Source organism: Mustela erminea, chromosome 4 (assembly GCF_009829155.1).
Source record: "Mustela erminea isolate mMusErm1 chromosome 4, mMusErm1.Pri, whole genome shotgun sequence".
Lineage (NCBI taxonomy): Eukaryota > Metazoa > Chordata > Mammalia > Carnivora > Mustelidae > Mustela > Mustela erminea.
In genome coordinates this window covers 15206053-15224083 of record NC_045617.1, presented here as the reverse complement: position 1 = coordinate 15224083, position 18031 = coordinate 15206053, and the positions used below count along the sequence as shown (strand labels likewise).

The window sequence follows — 18031 nt, the reverse complement described above, 5'->3', positions numbered from 1 at the left end:
TTTTTTTTTTTTAAAGATTTTATTTATTTATTTGACAGAGAGATATCACAAGTAGGCAGAGAGGCAGGCAGAGAGAGAGAGAGAAGCAGGCTCCCTGCTGAGCAGAGAGCCCGATACGGGACTCAATCCCAGGACCCTGAGATCATGACCTGAGCCGAAGGCAGCGGCTTAACCCACTGAGCCATCCAGGCACCCCTTGTAAGCCATTTTTTAAAAAAGATTTTATTTGTTTGAGAGAGAGTGCACACACTCACCATCTGGGGAAAGGAGACAGCCTCATGCAGGGCTTGATGCCATGACCCTGAGGTCATGACCTGAGCTAAAATCAAGAGGTGGATGCTCAACCAACTGAGCCCTGTAAGTCATTTATGTTTGACGGGGCATGGGATGAATGTGGGGAAACGGGAGGGAGTAAGACTAGAAAAGAGGAAAGAGCATGAAGGTCCTTGAATCGGAAGCAAAAACACTTGAACATAACCCTTGAGGCAATGAGGCAACCGTAGGGACTAACTCGGGTGGGAGCCACTGAGAAAAGACAATCAGTAGGTGTTAACATCACGATAAATCAGATGCTGAAATGATCTGACTGGAATTTTAAAGCAGTCATCATCAAACTGCTTTAATAAGCACATTATGAAAATGCTTGAAACAAATGAAAAGCAAGCAAACAAACAAACAAACAAAAAAACAAACAAACCAAAGTCCCAGCAAAGAGCTAGAAAGCATAAGAAGAATCATGGGAAAATTTTAGAATTTTATCTTTAGACAGATAAAATAAGCAAAATAAAAAACCCAATGATGGGCTCGGCAGCAAAAGAATCTGTAAACTTGAAGAAAGAATGAAGGAAGTTATCCCATATGAACACCACAGTGGAAACAGACCACAGAACAAGTGAACAGAGCCTTACATTACGTGTAAGAAAGGATGTGATGTTCACATTATCCCATCAGAAACCGAGCAGCCCAGAACTAGATGCCACAGCGTTTTTTGGGTGCTGGAAGAGAACGGTCAGCCCAGAATCCTAGAGCTGCCGGGAAGGAAGAGGAAATCAAGAGAGTCTCAGACAAAAGGACAACTAGGAGACTGTGTTTCTATGGATGTATCCTAAAGGAATAACTAAAGAATGTTCTTGAAACAGGAAGGAATCAGTAAAAGATATCATGGAACATCATTAAGGAAAAAAGAATAACAACAAAAAAATATAGGTAAAAACAATAGAATTTCCTTCTCCTCTTGAGTTTTCTAAAATTATATTCGATGGTCAAAGCAAAAATTGTAACCGTGATGGAGTTCTCAATGTTTGCAGAGCACTGTAAATACTGGCGTGTAAAGGCATGTAAAGGGTAACAGATTTTGGTACTTGATTTAACCTGGTAAAATGTCAAAATGAGTAGCCTGTGATCAGCTATGTATGTACAAGAGAATATCTAGGGAAAGCACTAAATATCTATTCAAAGAGGTTTACTAAAGATATACAGATAGATAAATCAAAATGAACTCCAAAAAATGTTTAAGTAATGCACAGGAGGGCAGGGTTGGACACGGACGACAACTTAGATGGATGGCAAGGCTATTACACTCAATGAAAAAAGTCAGTTTTAAAAGTCGCACACTGTATGACTGTATGTACAGAACATTTTATAGAGATGGAGAATAGATTAGTCATTGCCAGGGGTTAAGGATGATGGGGGAGGGGAGGCAAGGTGACTCCAAAGGGGCAGCTCAAGGAGATCTTTGTGGTGACAGAACAGTTCTACATCTCGACCGCGTGGTTACATGGACCTCAACGTAATAAAAGGTCATAGAACTACGTGCACATCATACAGCGTCCATTCTGCTTCCTACCCTACAATGTCCATTGTTTCCCTAACCCCCTATGGTTTACCTCCATCATGACCACCTCCACCCACTTTCATCATTCTCTTCATACCTACGTCACTCTTCACAATTTTGCTTTCATGCTTCTAATGAGTGATGGTTCTCACTGGATGGCTTCTTTTTTTTTTATTTTTAAAGATTTTATTTATTTATTTGACAGAGATCACAAGTAGGCAGAGAGGCAGAGGGAGAGGAGGAAGCAGGCTCCCCGCTGAGCAGAGAGCCCGATGTGGGGCTCGATCCCATGACCCTGAGATCATGACCTGAGCCAAAGGCAGAGGCTCCAACCCACTGAGCCACCCAGGCGCCCCTCAGAATATTCTTTGATGCAATAAAGAAAAGTGTTGAAAACTGTCTGTACCCAGAAGACGGGGAAGGGGAAATCCAGAGATCAGAATCAAAGTCAAACAAGGTATTTCTCCAAAACCAGTTAAACACATTTACTTAAAATTTCTCTTCACATCATCACACAAATTATAAGCAGAGTTGTTATCTTTCTCAGTAAAAGGGCAAAATACGTACCTTAACTCTACGAGTAATGCTAAGGAACTGACAAGTTTTATCATAAAGCTGTTCCAGGTTTTCTCTGTCCCAGTAGAAATCGGGAGTGATCAGGAAGTCTGAACTCAAGTTTATACGGTGTCTTAAAAAAAAAAACAAAAATTATAACTTTTTAAATCTTGAATTAAAAAAATCACAGTCCCTGTTTTATTTCCATTTACAAAGGATTTTATGAAAACATTTGTTAACGCTCTCCTTTGTAATACTTCTGAGAAATATACAAATAAAAAGACTTACATGAGAATTTCAAAATTTGCAACCAAATTAACTCAATCTTTAACATTAATGTTACTTACAAAGTGTTAGGAAAAAAAAAAACCTGTCTCATTTTGCTTTCAATTTCTGACCATTTTCCTGTTTTCATTAACTTTTACAAATAGACATTTTTTGATGGGTAGGTAATCATGTGGCTTAAAAATAAAGAAAAGGTAAAGCGACAAATCTCACTCCTGTCCTTATTCCCGGCTTTCCCTTTGTCCCACCCACCACAGGTCCCCACTGTTCCCTTACTCTGTGTGCAGACACTGGACAAGGAAAGACACACACACATGCACCTTTTTACCGAAGAGCCCTGTGCTTACTTTTAGATGAAAATTTAAGGCACAGAAATAAAACATAAACAGCTTTCACTGTAACAAAGAAATCCCTAGGGAAGAGCTTGGAAAACAGCAGTCAGCTCTCTTACCCTAAAACAGCTTTGGGCCCCGTGAACACTTTAGTGTGTCCTTCCAGACCTGTTCTACGCATACATTCATGTGTGTGCACACACAACACATATGGGGGGTATGCATAGATGGCAGGATAAAGATGAATATTCATTTTTGTCTGTTTACACAAATTGGATCGTACCTACATAATTGGGACTTAATTTCGAAGTCCCACTGTTGCAACTTGCCATGTTATCTATTTGGTTTGCCATGTTCCTTTTAATAACACACAGGTGCTTTTATGATAAAGAGAAGAAAACTTAGGATAAGAACAGTAAGACACTATAGAAACTGTTCATAAGCTATACTTAGTCCTAATCTCTGCATTTTGATATGATTATAATCTGCCATTCTGTTGGCATTACCAAGAGAAGAGGCTGGAGACTGTTTCTCCCCCACTTCTTAGAGAGCTCAAGGCTTCAGATGAGCTGCAGGGCGCTCCCGGGGAATGGGTTTTTACTTTGATGGCAACCTGAATCAGGCCCCTGGCCTATGAGGAATGCACAGGTAAAGAAATCCCGGACCACTTCTCTCCGGGCCAGTCTCTAAGGGGAATGTGGGACAACCACTCTCACACTATCTACAGCAATCCCTAGTAGCTTGTGCCACACACTTGGAGGGACAAGACGCTGAACGATCCTGTCCTGTGAAATTGTGCCAAGATTCAGGATGTTTCATCCCATAAATCCTGGGAAAATGACAAAAATGAAAGAAACTGAACACCTTTCCAGAAACTTCTTTAAAATGACACAGCGATGTACTTCGTCAGTCTTAAGACACCGTTCCCTCCCATCTCTGAAAATGGCCGGCATGATGTCGCACAGGTGGCGGCTGTCGCTTAGTTGTCATTGCCCTCCTCTCCCTCTTGCTTTTCTTTTCTGTGCGCCCAAGACGGAATGGGATGGCATGCACACCCGACAAAGCTCAAGGAGTCATTTCAGTGTAAGAGGTTCATTCTGTGATAAAAGAGCACTGTCTCAGAGCTCCACTGGCAGCGTCCGTCTCTGCTGTGGCTTCTTATAGTGTGTCTCCGAGTGGACGACACACGGTATGTAACATTTCCGTAGCACTGGCTTCCACTTAGCAATATCATGCAGTATATATATATATACACATAAATATATATATATACAGTTTTTATTTTAATTCCGATGTAGTTTACGTGTTATATTAGTTCTACTAGGTTACGATACGGTGATTCATCAATTAGATACACTGCTCAGTGCTCGTTAGGATAAGTACTCTCAATACCCTTCTCCTACTAACACAACCCCCCACACCCCCCAAACCATCTGCATCTGCTCTCTACAGCTAACAGTCTGTCTTTTTGGTTTGTCTCCTTTTTCTTTGTTGTTTTGTTTCGTAAATGCCACCTATGAATGAAATCACATGGTATTTGTCTTTCTCTGACTGGCTTATTTCGCTGAGCAGTACGTTCTCCAGATGTGAGGAGATCTTTTTACCAAGAATTCCCATTACCCAAATTCTAGAATATATCTTTCTACCTACCAAGAACATCTACTGGGTTCCCTTATGTAGGTTTAACGTAGATTAGTTATGATCTCTGGGCGCACACAGAATGTCTTGCAGTGCAGTCCTAGTACAGCCCAAGTTCTTCTAACGGGAATGAGCTCCCCGGGCTCCATGTCTGTGGGGCGAGAGAGACCGCCCTTCCCATCAAGGCCCACGTTGGCTTTTTACTAGACAAGGACAGCAACATCTTCTTCACACTGTTACATACATACGTTAATCTTATTTACAGAGAACATTCTACCTCAGGGCAAAGAGTTCACCCATTTTCTGCATCACTTCTTCATGAGATAGTTTCACTTTCTTCCCAGCTTTTAAAGCCTATTTGGGAGGGAAAAAACACAGACATACATACATGTGTCCACACAAACGTATCTCCGACAAGTAACAGGACCATAAAGCACATTCTAGAGCAGATGTAAACGACACCTTGGATGATGTCTCAGTCTCTCTCTTCAAAATTTCAACATCTTAATGGATAGAAATTCTATATTCCCTTGTTGCATTTCCCTTCTCAATGGCATTTTCTAGGATCTACAGTCCTAATCTCTTATTGAAAAAACAGGGCCTCTTTTCCCAAGTATAATTCTGTGATTTTTTCACAGTAAAAACAAAATTACAGTCAACAATAAGTTTTGGTGCATTCTGATAGAACTATTACTTTTCAAGCCACCATTTGTCTCATAATTTGGCAAAACAGTTTTCAGTCAAGAACACTGGTCATAATCCTCTTCCTTAGAGAGGAAACAGCTCACTTTTTAAAAAAGGATAGTTATATTAAAAATACTACACCATCAGAAGAAAGTAATTAGAATTCTAAGTTTTCAAAAGTAAAAAAATATATATATAAAATTTTTTATTTTAGGTATAATGAATGTTCTGTTTTTGCTTAAATTCAGTACAGCTTCTCTAGCATTTATTACTTACTCCTAAGTATATTGTTAGGGTGGGAAATTTGTATTTCTCCCAAATAGAAACCAACCCTTGAAAACAAGCATAAAATTGGTATAATTACCTCTGGAATTGACTGAATAGACTCAACAAATTTATCCAGTGATGCCTCCCAAATAGCCAGTTTCACTGGGGAAAAAAAAAAAAAGGAGTAACAATGGAACATTTTTTCATCCTCATAGTCATGTTTATACAGAATGCACAATTACTTGCCCGGTACCTTCACCACCATTTCAGTAAGAGTTTAAGGAGCAAATGTGCTAACAATGTGCAACTGAAACCTGAGAATAGCTCGTTCTCATGATCAAGTTCAGCACTGAAGTGAAAAAGAGGGAGGAAAGAGTACACATCCAAGCCCAGCTGGCAGACCGCAACGACACTGGGTCGAATTCCTAATTTTCTACCGCTGCATCTCAGAAAGCCAGAGAGCACCAGGTACACCCCGAAGGGAAGCGTGGCTTGTCGATGGGGCAGGAACCAGGCCTTCCCTGCCCTCCCTCCTACTCCTTACATTCCTCGGGGCTGTGTGTATGGCTCACGAGCCCCCCAAAGCCTCCCGGGCAGACCACATTCTCCACAGCGGAGTGTAGGGGACCGCCACACAATTCTTAGAGAACGTCTGAAGTATTTTTTTTTTTTTTAAGGTTTTATTTATTTATTTGAGAGAAAGTACAAGTTGGGGAGAGAGGCAGAGGGAGAGGGAGAAGCAGACTCCCGGCTGAGCAGGGAGCCCGATGCAGGACTGGATCCCAGGACCCGGAGATCATGACCTGAGCCAAAGGCAGAGGCTTAACTGACTGAGCTCCCCAGGTGCCCTGAATGTCTGGAGTTCTATTTAGCACACGGATCTCTGTCCCATTGCTGCGAGGAACCGGGGTACACTTTTACCCAGAGGCCTGCGTCCAGTCACACTGGGCTTCCTCTGCCTGGATTAGAGACGACCTGAGAGCCACCACCATGCAGCAGAAGACAGGAAAACAAAGGGGATAATACTACAAAAATATCTGGAGAGGGGAAGCTTTACTGATACAGTTAATAAAGAATGAATACCTTCGCACAGACACTCTATTCTGTTTTTTCTTTTGCAAAGCAATGTTAAGGCTTTGCTGAATAATCTGTGAAAACATGCCTAACTCTTTACTGAACGCTTAAACTTCCCTGATGAAATGAAAACCATGTAACTCTTTCTCTGACAAGTAGCATTAACTTACCTGAAAGACAAAGAGCATTCGAGAAAGCAAATTTCTCTAGAATGGCGTCATCTATATCTAGCTCTGAATTTAATCTGATTTCCCCTCTGTGAAGTTTCGACTGTCCCCTGTGAAAAGGAGAAAAAAAATTATCTTCTAAATCTTAAAAAGCACTTTTTCTTTAAAAAATTTTTTTTTCTTTTGAAGTAGTCACCTTATACTCTTTCTAGAGGTCATTTGGCAATTTGTACCAAGACTCTCCTAAATGTTCTTATACCCTTTGATCTGAATAATGCCACTTCTAGGAATTTATCCTAAGGAAATAATCAAAGGTGCAAAGAAAGATCTGTGCAGGAAAACTTTTTTATGGTGAACTAACAGTAAAAAATCAAGAAACTAGGTGTTCAGTAGGAGAATGGTTCATTTATAGGAAATCCACACAGCAAAAATTGACAAGTGTGTTTTAATATTTTGTAGAAAGGGAAAATGATCCCAATAAATTGCTAATGGATGGTGAATGGTGAAAAAAATATATATAATATATATAATGGTTAATATAATATATTCCTATTGTCGATGGTGGATAATATAATAATGGTGAATATAAAGCTATCTACACAGTCACCTACAGTCACACTGTCCTCTAAAGTCACACTGTCTTCTACAGTCACACTGTCCTCTACAGTCACACTGTCATCTACAGTCACACCGATGCAGTGGGAACCGGGAGGGAGACGGGAAGCGGTGAACAGTGAGGGGCACATGTGAGGCCTTTGCGAGGACTCGGAGAGAGGGAATGGGAGGGAACCTGGGGACAGAAACGTCACAAGCAAACAGGCAACATACAGGGTAAACCATCACAGAAGATGTGAGGCAAGAGATGGGCAAAGCTGTGGACCCAGCGGGAGGCTGCGAGGCAGAATGCTGACACCCTCATGTGGAAGGAAAAAGAAAAGACCCGACAGCAGAGGTGCCAGATGCTTTAATGACGGAGCTGTTGGCCGCAGAGCCGCCCGAGGCATCAAGAGCCGGGATCCGCGGCAGGACTGATGTGTCAGCCACGGCGCTGCAGCTGGGCTGGGCTTTCTTTCTTTCTTTTTTTTTTTTAAGATTTTATTTATTTATTTGACAGACAGAGATCACAAGCAGGCAGAGAGGCAGGCAGAGAGGGGTAAGCAGGCTCCCTGCTGAGCAGAGAGCCCGATGCGGGGCTTGATCTCAGGACCCTGAGATCATGACCCGAGTCGAAGGCAGAGGCTTAACCCACTGAGCCACCCAGGCACCCCTGGGATGGGCTTTCTGATGAAGCCAAACATGGGATCTGGGAGCCAAAGACACCCCAGCTAGGGACTTTACTCCTCCAGAGACTGTAAGGTACTGGGTGAGCGTGCGTGTGTGCGTGTCTGTGGGTGTCTAGCAACAGTCTGCTCTGGAAATAGAGCACAGAAAGGAGGTTCATGGGAAGCAGAGCCACAAGGTTGAGTGCTTAATAAAAAAATTAATAAAACTCCACCAGCTCTTCTTCTGTTGTGTCTCTCAGGTTCACGTCTTCACTTTCAAGTGCATATCCACTCTGGGCCCAGGCCCTCACCCCTGGTCAGGTACCCTTAGGTAGGACGAAATATCTCTGAACCTTGTCCGAAAAGCTGGTTCACGCCATTTGTAGGGTTATTTTGTCAGGACCAGATAAAAGAATGCCTGGAAAGTACCTAGAACAGTACCTGGCACAAGGCAAGTACTTTATCTTTGTTGGCTATTAGTCCTTAGCTCTGACCCCATCTCGTCTTTCTACAGCTGGCGTCTCTTCCAAATTTTCCTCAAGTTCTGCTTCTAACCCTTCCTTTAATAGAAAGAATTCTTTTTCTCGTATTCCACTAGCCAGGTAACTCCCTGAGGAAAAGGGCCTCTCGATCTTGTTTGCACTGCCGTCTGTCTCCATCTTCCCCTGCTCGCTGAGACAAGAAAATCAACCGGGGGCTGCCCACCCACACGTCTTCCCTGGGGATGCTATGTCGGGCCCCCACTTCCTGCGGGCCCCCCATTTCTACCAGTGGTTCTCTTACATCTCACCCACACTCAAAACCAATAGGGGGAAAATGGGCTTATGAGAAACCTTTACTAGAATAACTTGATAGGTTCATTCTGATGAAGGCACAGCATTTACTGGTTTAGACTGCTTAGTTAGAACACTTACCATTTTGGGGTTATATATCGATTTACTGTAATTTATGGGTAGCCTGACAAGTCCAAACCATTATGTTTACCTACTAACATGTATTATATTGTTTAGGCTTTATATCTGCACCAATAACTTTTTTTAAAAAAAGATGTTATTTATTTGAAAGAGCAAGAGAGATCACAAGAATGCAGAGAGGCAGGCGGGGGCAGGTGGGGGGTGGGGAAGCAGGCTCCCTGCTGAGCAGAGAGCCCGATGCAGGGCTCGATCCCAGGACCCTGAGATCATGTCCTGAGCTGAAGGCAGAGGCTTAACCCACTGAGCCATCCAGGTACCCCTGCACCAATAACTTCTGTCTTAAAATTAGTTTCCAAGTGCCCAAGCTGTTTATTGCCTTCACTGCTTGCGGCTCTTTTTGTAAACTTGATAAAATGCTGCTTACTCTGTTTTTACGTAGTTAAGCTCTTCGTTTTCCCAGTGCACCAGAGCGATTTCATAGGGCTGGATTTCATGCTTTTCTAAGACCCGCATCACGTGTTTCATCTGGAAGAGAAGCAAGAACCCAGAATTGCACTGACTCTCTCAGTACAAAACTATGGTTCAGAGTTAACGCGTTTAGCATTTTTCATTACATTTGCTGATGTTTCCTCTGTTTAGTTTTTAATTAGCAATACTCGTGCCTCGGAGAAACCTCACTGGCTATGATCCTGCCACTGTGAAAAGCTCTTCTGCTTAATTTTGAAGGAAAAGGCAAATTCTTTGTGATAGTAAACTCAGCAGGAGATTACATAGTTTTTATATTTAGGAAACAGAGAGTGGCATAAAGAAGAAAATTAAAATGACCCTAATTCCACAACCCAAAGAAAACCAACTAGTTTAACATTATGGTTTGTAGCCTTTAAATCTTTTAAAAATATGTAAGCTACAAAACTGTAAAAATTTAAACAATATCAAGGTACAGAAAGTGACAGTCTCTGCTCTGAGTTCTTTTTTTAAAAAGATTTTACTTATTTATTTGAGAGAGAGTGTGTGCACAGGTGAGCACACAAGTGGGGGGAGGGGCAGACGGGGAAGGAGAAGCAGACTCCCCACTGAGCTTGGATCCCAGGACTCCAGGATCATGACCTGAACTGAGGGTAGACGCTTAACGGGCTGAGCCATGCAGGACCCCCAAACACAATCGTTATAAAAGGCAAAAGTGCTAGGATAAATACCACGTAACACAGAGCGAGTAAGTTGTGGATTATCTGTTAATTTATCTTCCATGACTCAGATTATTGAGGGATAATTACTACTTTTTTTCTCAGAAAACTAGATTTTTACACTTTTATACTTTATATATACTTACAGTTTTATCTTTCACATTCCAGAACACAGCAGCTCCTTCTCTGATTTAAAAGAATAAAAGAACCAACAAAGTTAATGCCAGAATATATTCTTTAGGGCTATACATAAAGTCATGCTTAAGTAACTTCTAGGAAAGATCCAGAAGGCAATTTTTTAGATGGAGTTGTGAAAACAAGAACTATTATTGAACTCTTGATAAAACCTGAGCTCCCCCAAGTTCATGATTTCTCACATGGCTTGCAGAATAAATATTATTGTAATGCTATATAACTTCATGTATCTAGACTGTTTCATATCTGGTTCAATTCTGATGTACAGAATAAGGAAAATGTGGGGACCCGTCTTAGCTCTCATTAAGAATCTATAGCAGATTCTGCTACAGAAAAAGAATAAAGGATCATGCTTTTAATAGTTATGGAATAAAAAGACTGAGATAAATTAAAGCCAAAGATGGCTAAAAGCACCCAGGGAATAATGCCGCCCATCCCTACAGTGCTTGGAGCAGTACGATGAAGCCACAGGAGGGCCCTGAATCTAGTTCTGGCTTTGAAAAAATGTGAGGTCTAAAAACCATAGATGAACTTGCTTTAATATTCTCAAGTTTGACATGCTATGCAGTTTTTGATGGTAAATTAAAAAAAAAAAAAAAAAAAAAAAAAAAAACGAGAAAGAGGGAGAAATTATGGCTCTGGGTTATTGCACCAGAGGAAAGAAAGGTAGAAATGAAGAAGAGGTAAAAATTCAGTAGTCTCTATGGTTCTTCAAATGTGTCTTAAGCACTTGCTCGTTAGCATATGTGTGGGTCAGCACTTTGCATTGGATACAAGATGAGTTTGGTCTCGTTCTCTCAAGGAACTCCTGGTTTAGAAAAGACTGATGACAGACACACCTGCAACTGCAGGTCCAGAGTGGTGACAACTTAGAGAATTACGCAGTATGTACTCTGGAATGTCCCTGGGAGGACCTGCGTTCCCCTAGGACATGTAGGGCTAGGCCAAAGGAGAAAAAGCGAGGTGGCAGCACGGCAGAGGGAACGCCGTGGGCTCAGGGAGGAGGGGTGAGGGAGCACGGCGCATCTCGGACTAAACAGCTCGTTGTCTGCAAGGCTGTGGATGTGAGCAAGCAGCAGGCGGTCAGGCCGGAGAGGCAGCGACATGGAGTTTGGTCAGGTTCCACGGAACCTGAAGCCAGAGGGTGTGGGGATCAGAAGCGCCTGCTGAGCACGGCTCCGGTCTGTGTCGGCCAGACAGACTGGCAGTGGCGAGAAGAGAGGCGGGGGGACCGGCAGCCGGCTGCGGGAACCCACCGGTGTAGGGTCTCGGTGGTCGCGGTTGGTATCCACAGCCATGCAAGAGGAGTAATTAGTTCAGAGGGTCCCTTGTGGGCAGACGAGAGATCTTGGGATCATGCTCCCTCCGTTCAGGAAGCTGTGCTGTGCGCTGGGGCACTTGGAGGCCATGGGGGCTCGGAGCCCTTGAATGGGTCTGGTCCACACCAAGTGACACTAGTGACATAAGCCACACAGTGGGTTTTGAAGACTTGGTGTGAAAAGAAGAGTGGAAAAATCTCATTAATTATTGACTGATTATATGTTGAAGTGATAGCCTTGCAGATATGTTGGGTTAAATAAAACACATTATTAAAATCCGTTTCAGGTGACACATATTATTATTGGGGTTCAAATTTAAATCTTTTTTTAACTTTTAAAAATGTGGCTACTAGAAAATGTATCTTTACATACGAGCCTTGCATTATATTTCTACTGGATGCTCTCCTAGTTTTCATCTAGAGGCCCACAGAAATTCAAATTCCTCCAAACCAAAGGGGACGCTATTCTACTTGGGCCAAGTGTTGAGCTCTCGATTATCTCCAAAGTTCTGTCAAAAGGAAGGTAAGGCATTGAAAGGAACCAAGCTGGAGCTTCCAGGAATCATCAACCATAGACACTGATATCAAAAGATTTTTATCAAAGTTGGGGTTCTTACAAACACTCTATGTGTTTCTGTTCTGTCATAGAAAATCCCATGACTATGGACACTTCCCTTAGTCTCTCTCCCCCTGAGTTTCCCCAGCTGCAAAAAGGGAATAATAGGCCTCCTGAAGAGCTGTGAGGATAACATGAAATTATTTTAAGTGGTTTCTATTATCATAACCATTCTCAGGGTTCCAGTCTGATGTCTCTGGAGAGGTAAGGTGGTGTAAAACTAAAGCAAAAGAGTTACAGAAGGAAAAAAAAAAAGAAAAGGAAGAAGAGATAACAGGATGGGAGCATGAGTCTGGTGGGGAGTCCTGAAGATGAATGGAAAAGTAGGATGCTGTACTTACTCTCAGAATCAAGAATCTGGATTGATAAATGAAGGACAAGCCATGGAAAAATTATTTGTTTTCAAAATTATTTGCGTTATCAGGATTGACTAGAAAATTCCTAAAACTGACGAAGCCTCCTAGATCAAATAAGTATCAAAGGAGAAATTTAAATCACAAGTATATTTGGACACATTTACTATTAAGGGAGGAGGTACTCTTCAAATTTAAGGACCATGTTATCGGGACAGCAACATGCAGAAGAATGAAACTGGACCACTTTCTTATACCACACACAAAAATTAATTCAAAATGGATGAAAGACCTATTGTGAGACAGGAAACTATCAAAATGCTAGAGGAGAACACAGGCAGCAACCTCTTTGACTTAGGCTGTAGCAACTTCTTTCGAGACATGTTACGGGAGGCAAGGGGAACAAAAGTAAAAATAAACCACTGGGATTCCATCAAGGTAAAAAGCTTCTGTACAGTGAAGGAAACAGTCAACAAAACTAACGCAGCCTACAGAATGGGAGCAGATATTTGCAAACGACTTATCAGAAAAAGGGCTAGTATCCAAAATCTACGAAGAACTTACCAACCTCAACACCCGAAAAACTAATCCAGTTAAGAAATGGATGAAAGACATGAAAAGACTTTTCTCCAAAGAATACACACAGATGGAAAACAGGCATATGAAAGGATGCTCGACATCACTCAGCATCAGAGAAATACAAGTCAAAATCATGATGAGATACCACCTCATACCTGTCAGAATGGATAAAATTAGCAACACAGAAAACAACAGATGTTGGTGAGGTTGTGGAGATAGGGGAACCATCTTGTTGGGGGGAATGCAAGCTCATATACAGCCACTCTAGAAAACAGTATGAAGTTTCCTCAAAAAGTTGAAAACAGAACTATCCCATGATCCAGCAACTGCACTACTGGGGATTTACCCAAAGGACACAAAAATCCTGATCTGAAGGGCCACATGCACTCTGATGTTTATAGCAGCATTACCAACAATAGCCAAACTGTGGAAAGAGCCCAGAGGTCCATCGACAGACGAATGGATAAAGAAGTGGTATATAATGGAATGTTACTCAGCCACCGAAAGAATGAAATCCTGCCATTTTCATCGACATGGATGGAGCCTGAGCACATTATGCTATGTGAAATAAGTCAAAGAAAGACAAATACTATATGATCTTACTCATATGTGGAATTTAAGAAATAAAACAGATGAACATATGGGAACAGGGGAAAAGAGAGAGAGAGAGTGATGGCAACAAACCATGGGAGACACTTAACAATAGAGAACAGAGGGTTGATGGGAAGTGGGTTGGGGGATGGGCTAGATGGGTAATGGGTATTAAGGAGGGCATGTGTTATGATGAGCACTGGGTGTTTTATAAATAAGGGAGGAATCACCAAATTCTACTCCTAAAACCAATTATTACACTATATGTTACTAACTAGAATTTGAATAAAAATTTGAAAAAGAAAGAAAATTACAATGTAGAAAAGGTATAAAATGCAGAGAGATAAAAATATACTATCTGTGGTTCTTACCACTTGGAGGAAAAAAAAAGACCACGTTATCTGACCACAGGCCCATTTCCCAGAAGGGCTGCCCACTTGTCTTACCTGAAGAAGAATATTGTTCCAGGATCACCTTCTTTAGCAGAGTGTTCCACACCCATCACCAAAATGTTTGCTGCATCTGTGATTTGAAATTGAGGCGTGAAAAACTACCACCATATAGTGACTCAAGGTTTACGAGTCACCTATGAACTTTTATTGAAGTCCTTACGATCAACCCATTGTAGATCAATAAGTGCTCTGTAACATTCTGTCCATTTTTAGGTTTCTGAAAGTATTCAACATATGAAAATGAAAGACTATAAGAAATTACTTTCACAAAACACTGAAACACCTGTGACACTATTATTAGTACTATTTAAAACCACTCACGGACACCCATCTTCATTCACAGTAATCACTAGTCCAGTTAATAATGATTAAAGTCTTAGTTTTAATGCAACTAAGATTCAAGAATTAAAATTTCTACAAAATTCTCTTCTTTTCAATACCATTTTGTTAATAAAATGATTTTAATATTTTCAAACTATTCATTTTGATGCTTTTTAAAATATATATAGTATGAGACAACAGAAAATATACAGAAACAAAGATACTGACCACTTCAAAACCTATCTGAATTCAAAGTTAATTATGAGAACCAACACTGTGGCCACCTGTAACTATTTAAATATTTATAATCTTTTAAATATTATTAAATATGTATTAATATACATATTAATATACACATTCATCAACAAGTAGTTGCTTTATTAGCATAATTAATAACTGCTGAGTACAAAATATTCTATAACATAAATTATAAATATACGTGAACATGTCAATTAATATATTAATGTTAAGTGCAACACCTAAAATTACCTAAACCTAAAATTAGAACCAACGAAATTTCAGAGCTCCTAGTAGAGGCTGGGGAATGGGGCATTCAGGTAACGACCAAATCCTACACTACCTTTTTTGGGTGAGGTTAAACTTCCCTAAGCACTACATCCTACAGAGGGCAAAGTTCACCTGTGCACCCAAGAGCCACATAAATTAAATGGAAAAGACCCAGGGCAATGGGGCTGGTACTAGAAGCTAGCCCGGCTGTTGTGCACACGGTCAGCCCGCTGACAGCCTAGCCTTTGTAATCAGCCAAGGATACACCTGGAAAAAAAAATTTTTTTTTTTTAAATTTTTGTTTATTTGACAGACAGAGATCACAAGTAGACAGAGAGGCAGGCAGAGAGAGAGAGGGAAGCAGGCTCCCTGCTGAGCAGAGAGCCCGATGCGGGACTCGATCCCAGGACCCTGAGATCATGACCTGAGCCGAAGGCAGCGGCTTAACCCACTGAGCCACCCAGGTGCCCCACACCTGGAAAATTTTTTATCATCATGGTTCTGGACATAGCTCTGGTTTTCTCATTAATTATGCTTGCTTCTACCATCAAATGGCACAAGGAGTCTGTACCAGGCACCAAGGGTGAAAGAGCACAGTGACATTTCATGTGTTTCTTATGGGGTCAATGACCCTTTGAAGAATTTTCTAGGTAGCAGGGAGGTTTTCAACCTGCTGTTTTTGCTACTCGGTGGTAAATTCATTAATTTCCATCAGAGTGTTCCAAGTTACTTATTTTTAAATACAAAACAGGCTCTTTTTTCAAGAATCCTTCCTGATACTGTCCTAAAATCCTGTTAAGTTTATTTTAATTCTTTTTTTCAATATTCTTTGTATTCCTCATTTCATTAATTTTGTTAGTTTTAAAGTATCGGATTGTGCTGGTAAATTTTTCTATAAAGGCTCTCCCTACATTTCTGTTAATGGCATGGTTCTTCTGTAACACTAAAACAACTTTTTTTTTTTTAAAGATTTTATTTATTTATTTGACACAGAGAGAGATCACAAGTAGGCAGAGCAGCAGGCGGAGATAGAGGAGGAAGCAGGCTCCTCGCTGAGCAGAGAGCCCGACGTGGGGCTCAATCCCAGGACCCTGAGATCATGACCTGAGCTGAAGGCAGAGGCTTAACCCACTGAGCCACCTAAAACAACTTTTTAATGCAACAGAAATGAAGTGTCACAGCCTTTGATCATCCCAAGTCATGGTGATCCTACAAATAAAGCTTAATAAACCATACTGATTTTAATCTGAGAGCTAAGTTCTCTGTAAATACATTTTAATTTCTTATCTTTGCCATTTGTATAAGGAGACTCAACATCATTTTCGTGATACAATCCTTTTTTTTTTTTAAAGATTTTTTTTTAAAGATTTGAGAGAGAAAGCGAGAATGTGCGTATGAGAGCGTGCAGTGGGGGGTGGGGGGGTAAAGGGAGAGGGAGAGAGTCCCAAGCAGACTCCCCACCAATCGCGGAGCCCAATGTGGGGCTTGATCTTATGACCTTGATCAGGACCTGAGCAGAAACCTAGAGTTGGATGCTTAACTAAATGTGCTACCCAGGCACTCCTGATAGAATCTTCTAAATAGAAAACGGAAAGTAAACAAATGCATATTTGCATATTATTTTCCAATACATTTTAACATACTTGGCCCCAGGTTCAAGAAGATGTACCTCTAGGCAAACTGGTTACTTCGACGTATCCATGGGAGGCCAGATCTTGAGAGAGAGTCCCGAGATGGTATTCATCTGCGGTCGCGAATGCTGTGCAGTGCATCAGGTCCTATTTGGGCGACATCAGCATGACGCGGGTTACCAAGAGGTTAAACTGACGGTGACCACCTCCCAGGACTCCATTAGGCAAAGGAGGCGCTTGAGAGTTTTCATCAAAGCTCTCAAAGGCTCATACAGGGAACACGATGAGGGTGAAGAGAAAGGGACAGGGAGATGGATTTCAGCCCAGTCTATGAGGACCTTCTCCTGCCAGCCCCCAAAGTGATGTTACGGGCTATCCCGAAAACAGAGCTGCTCCCCCAGTGGTGGTGGTGTAAGCGCAGATTGAACAAAAGATAAGGAGAGGGTTAAGGCATCATATGGCCCTGGGTGGGGTCCGTATGACACCCGGGTGAGCCCATCATAGCAGCATTATTATTTGAGGCCATGTGATAATTTGTCACTAGTCTTGTACATCAGAGAGGGCTTTACATCTACGAAGGAAGTACAGAACTCTTACTCTGGTTATTATTAAACAAAAAGTTGTGTTTATCTGATGATGTGTCCAGGTTTCGTTAGTGCATGGAGTCTTGTCTGTGTACATACATGTACATCTGTGCTGTGTGTGTGTGCAGCACACAGAGGTAAGGGGCGTGGCACAGCACATTGGTCTGTCTCACTGTAAGTCACAACCCATCCGTGGGACCTGCTACCGATCTACTTGGTCCAAACCAGCTTTTAAAAAGAATTAAAGGGGTGCCTGGGTGACTCAGAGGGTTAAGCCTCTGCCTTTGGCTCAGGCATGATCTCAGGGTCCTGGGATTGAGCCCCGCATTGGGGCTCTCTGCTCAGCAGGGAGCCTGTTTCCCCCTCTCCCTCTGCCTTCCTCTCTGCCGGTTTGTGGTCTCTCCCTCTCTGTCAAGTAAATAAATAAAATCTTTAAAAAAATAAAAAGAATTAAATACAACAAAATAGAAAATATTACATCATTCAGAGCATAGGTAAATGTTATTTTATGAATTTTTTTTGGTCACATATGCATATCTAAGTATGTATAATATAAAATATATCTCTCACTAGAGGATGAAGTCCATTAAGTTCAAAAGCTACTGGCAAAGGTTTCATGAGTTTGGTACAGAATCTGAACAGATTTTAAGAAAAAAATCAGGGGGCACCTGGGTGGCTCAGTGGGTTA

General features: G+C 41.5%; 1 protein-coding gene and 1 pseudogene across 7 annotated transcripts in view; both read right to left on the bottom strand.

The window, feature by feature from the left end:
* The window catches only part of RMND1 (required for meiotic nuclear division 1 homolog), a 42530-nt gene that overhangs the window by 14072 nt on the left and 10427 nt on the right, over positions 1-18031 (bottom strand). For 3 of the 7 annotated variants that reach the window (XM_032338728.1, XM_032338729.1, XM_032338727.1), the window contains exons 3-10: positions 16798-16906; positions 14295-14370; positions 10343-10382; positions 9437-9537; positions 6840-6946; positions 5693-5757; positions 4922-4998; positions 2402-2522 (exon numbers count right to left, since the gene is read on the bottom strand). In XM_032338728.1, coding sequence (XP_032194619.1) covers positions 2402-2522; positions 4922-4998; positions 5693-5757; positions 6840-6946; positions 9437-9537; positions 10343-10382; positions 14295-14370; positions 16798-16906 — 696 coding nt within the window. Of the gene's footprint in view, positions 1-2401; positions 2523-3870; positions 4104-4656; positions 4796-4921; positions 4999-5692; positions 5758-6839; positions 6947-9436; positions 9538-10342; positions 10383-14294; positions 14371-16771; positions 16907-18031 lie in introns of those variants that run through there. The other 4 variants (XR_004284762.1, XR_004284761.1, XM_032338730.1 and 1 more) reach the window with 4 other exon arrangements.
* LOC116589517 lies at positions 9534-9719 on the bottom strand (annotated as a pseudogene).